The sequence below is a fragment of the Sinocyclocheilus grahami genome, unplaced genomic scaffold, assembly GCF_001515645.1.
Source record: "Sinocyclocheilus grahami isolate Dianchi unplaced genomic scaffold, SAMN03320097.WGS_v1.1 scaffold2037.1, whole genome shotgun sequence".
NCBI classification, from domain to species: Eukaryota; Metazoa; Chordata; class Actinopteri; order Cypriniformes; family Cyprinidae; genus Sinocyclocheilus; species Sinocyclocheilus grahami.
The window spans coordinates 52,937-56,261 of NW_015507216.1; the positions used below are offsets into that span (position 1 = coordinate 52,937).

At 50.6% G+C, this 3,325-nt stretch overlaps 1 protein-coding gene across 1 annotated transcript in view; it reads left to right on the plus strand.

The window, feature by feature from the left end:
• The window catches only part of LOC107573790 (E3 ubiquitin-protein ligase TRIM36-like), a 27,082-nt gene that overhangs the window by 18,549 nt on the left and 5,208 nt on the right, over window positions 1-3,325 (plus strand). Inside the window, exon 10 of the mRNA XM_016260235.1 lies at window positions 1,743-2,040. Coding sequence (XP_016115721.1) covers window positions 1,743-2,040 — 298 coding nt within the window. The remainder of the gene's footprint in view (window positions 1-1,742; window positions 2,041-3,325) is intronic.

A 3,325-nucleotide genomic window follows, 5' to 3' on the forward strand; every position in this document is an offset into this window, starting at 1 on the left:
CACACACACTCTCTCTCTCTCTCTCTCTCTCTCTCTCACACGCACTCACTCGCACGCACGCACGCACTCACACGCACATTCTCACTCACACACACACGCACACACTCTCTCACTCACACACACACACACGCTCTCTCACTCACACACGCACACACACACACACACACACACACACGCGCTCTCTCACTCACACCCACACGCACACACTCTCTCACTCTCTCTCTCTCTCGCTCTCACACACACGCACTCTCACTCACTCTCTCTCTCTCTCGCTCTCACACACACGCACTCTCACTCACTCTCTCTCTCTCTCGCTCTCACACACACGCACTCTCACTCACTCTCTCTCTCTCTCGCTCTCACACACACGCACTCTCACTCACTCTCTCTCTCTCTCGCTCTCACACACACGCACTCTCACTCACTCTCTCTCTCTCTCGCTCTCACACACACGCACTCTCACTCACTCTCTCTCTCTCTCGCTCTCACACACACGCACTCTCACTCACTCTCTCTCTCTCTCGCTCTCACACACACGCACTCTCACTCACTCTCTCTCTCTCTCGCTCTCACACACACGCACTCTCACTCACTCTCTCTCTCTCTCGCTCTCACACACACGCACTCTCACTCACTCTCTCTCTCTCACACGCACTCACTCACACGCACTCACTCACGCACTCACTCACTTACTCACACACACACTCTCTCTCTCTCTCACACGCACTCACACGCACGCACTCACTCACACACACACACACACACACACACTCTCATGCTCTCTCTCACACACACAGGCACTCACTCACACACACGCACTCTCACTCACTCTCTCTCTCTCTCTCACACTCACTCACTCACTCTCACACACACTCTCTCACACTCTCTCATACTCGCACTCTCACACACACACTCTCTCATACACGCACTCTCACTCACTCGCACTCGCACTCTCTCACACACACGCACACACACTCACTCACTCATGACACTCACTCACTCTCGCGCACATGCACACACACTCACTCACTCACTCTCACACACTCACACACACGTGCTCGTAGTTGCGGCTCTGTTGTTTTGTCTATAAATACTACAGGAGTGTGAGAATTACACACTGTAATCAAAGCTAAAGATGAAAATGCTTGATATTAGATGTTTTTTTGGCCAGGCAGTGTATAGCACAGTGATTAACCAGAAAATTAAAAAAACGGCACTTCATGGCCAAAACATTGCCGACCCCTTGTGTGAATGAATTTTCCTTCAGTGATTATGCACACAAACACATTAATAGCTTTGACTTTTATTGCTTCAAACTGAAAATGAAATATGCTGTCAAAGGAGCCGTTGTAGAGGCAGCTGCTGTAACTGGAGATACACTTCCTCTTCCTGTCCAGCAGGTGGCTGGAGAACATGCTTGAGTCAGAAACTTCAGTTCACTAGATCTCACAGCCACCTGTCAAGAAAAGGTCAGACTTCTAAAAGTAATGGAGCTGATCGCTACTCACAGTATTCCTGTCTGTCAGAGTTACAGAGGTTCAGGTTAGGGTTTATTTCAGCGGTCAGCACTGTGGGTGGCATGACCAAAGAAATCTTTAGAATCCGCGGGGTTTGTGCTTAATTGATAATTTGGGGAGAAAATCACATCCATCACTAATGGATTCGTGTTATGACTGATTCTTTCACCCTGATGATGTTGATTTAAATCTGTGTTAGTCAGATAGTGTGTCTCTGCTCCTCAGTGCTTAGCTTCTTGTTTAACGAGAAGTGTGGGTTCAGTGCGGAGCGGCTGCAGCTGAGCAAACGCAGGGACTCTGTGGAGAGCGTGGCGGGGATGAGCTTGCTCTTAGCTGCGGAGCGTGTGCAGACGGGGAACTACATCTGTCTCGACTACATCATCGGTGACACAGGCATCGCTCACGGACGCCATTACTGGGCTTTCCGTGTGCAGCCTGATTCATACATGATCAAAGTGGGAGTGGCTTCTGACTCCAAACTAACAGAGTGGTTTCACAACCCACGAGACACCAGCAGCCCCCGGTGAGAACTCTCTCTCACACACACACACACACGCTCACAGACTCACGCACACACGCTCACAGACTCACGCACATACACACTCTCACTCTCACTCTCTCTCACTCACACACACAGACACACTCACTCTCTCACACACTCACTCATACTTTCTCTCTCGCACACACACAATCACACTCAAATCTACATTCACACACTGACACTCTCTCACACACACACACACTCGCACTCACTCACTCACTCACACTCGCTCACACACTCACACACACACACTCGCACACACACACACACACACTCACACACTCACTCACACACACACACTGACACTCACTCGCACACACACACTCACTCACTCACACACACACACTCACACTCACTCACTCACACGCTCTCACACACACGCTCTCACACACACACTCACTCACTCACTCACACACTCACTCACTCACTCACTCACTCTCTCTCACACACACACAAACACACTCACTCACTCACGCACTCTCACTCACGCACTCTCACACACGCACTCTCTCACACACGCACTCTCTCTCACACACGCACTCTCTCGCACTCGCACTCACACACGCACTCTCACACACACTCACTCACACACACTCACTCACTCACACACTCACTCACTCACTCACTCACTCTCTCTCACACACACACAAACACACTCACGCACTCTCACACACGCACTCTCTCACACACGCACTCTCTCTCACACACGCACTCTCTCGCACTCGCACTCTCTCGCACTCGCACTCACACACGCACTCACTTTCCCTCTCTCTCACTCACACACAGACACACTCACACTCTCACACACACAATCACACTCAAACATACACACTCACACTGATACTCTCACACACACACACACACGCACACACACACACGCACACTCACACACACGCACACTCTCTCTCTCTCACTCACACACACTCACTCTCTCTCACTCACACACTGTCACACACACACTGTCACACACACACTGTCACACACACACTGTCACACACACACTGTCACACACACACTGTCACACACACACTGTCACACACACACTGTCACACACACACTGTCACACACACACTGTCACACACACACTGTCACACACACACTGTCACACACACACTGTCACACACACACTGTCACACACACACTGTCACACACACACTGTCACACACACACTGTCACACACACACTGTCACACACACACTGTCACACACACACTGTCACACACACACACCGTCTCACACACACACACACACACACACATACCGCACAC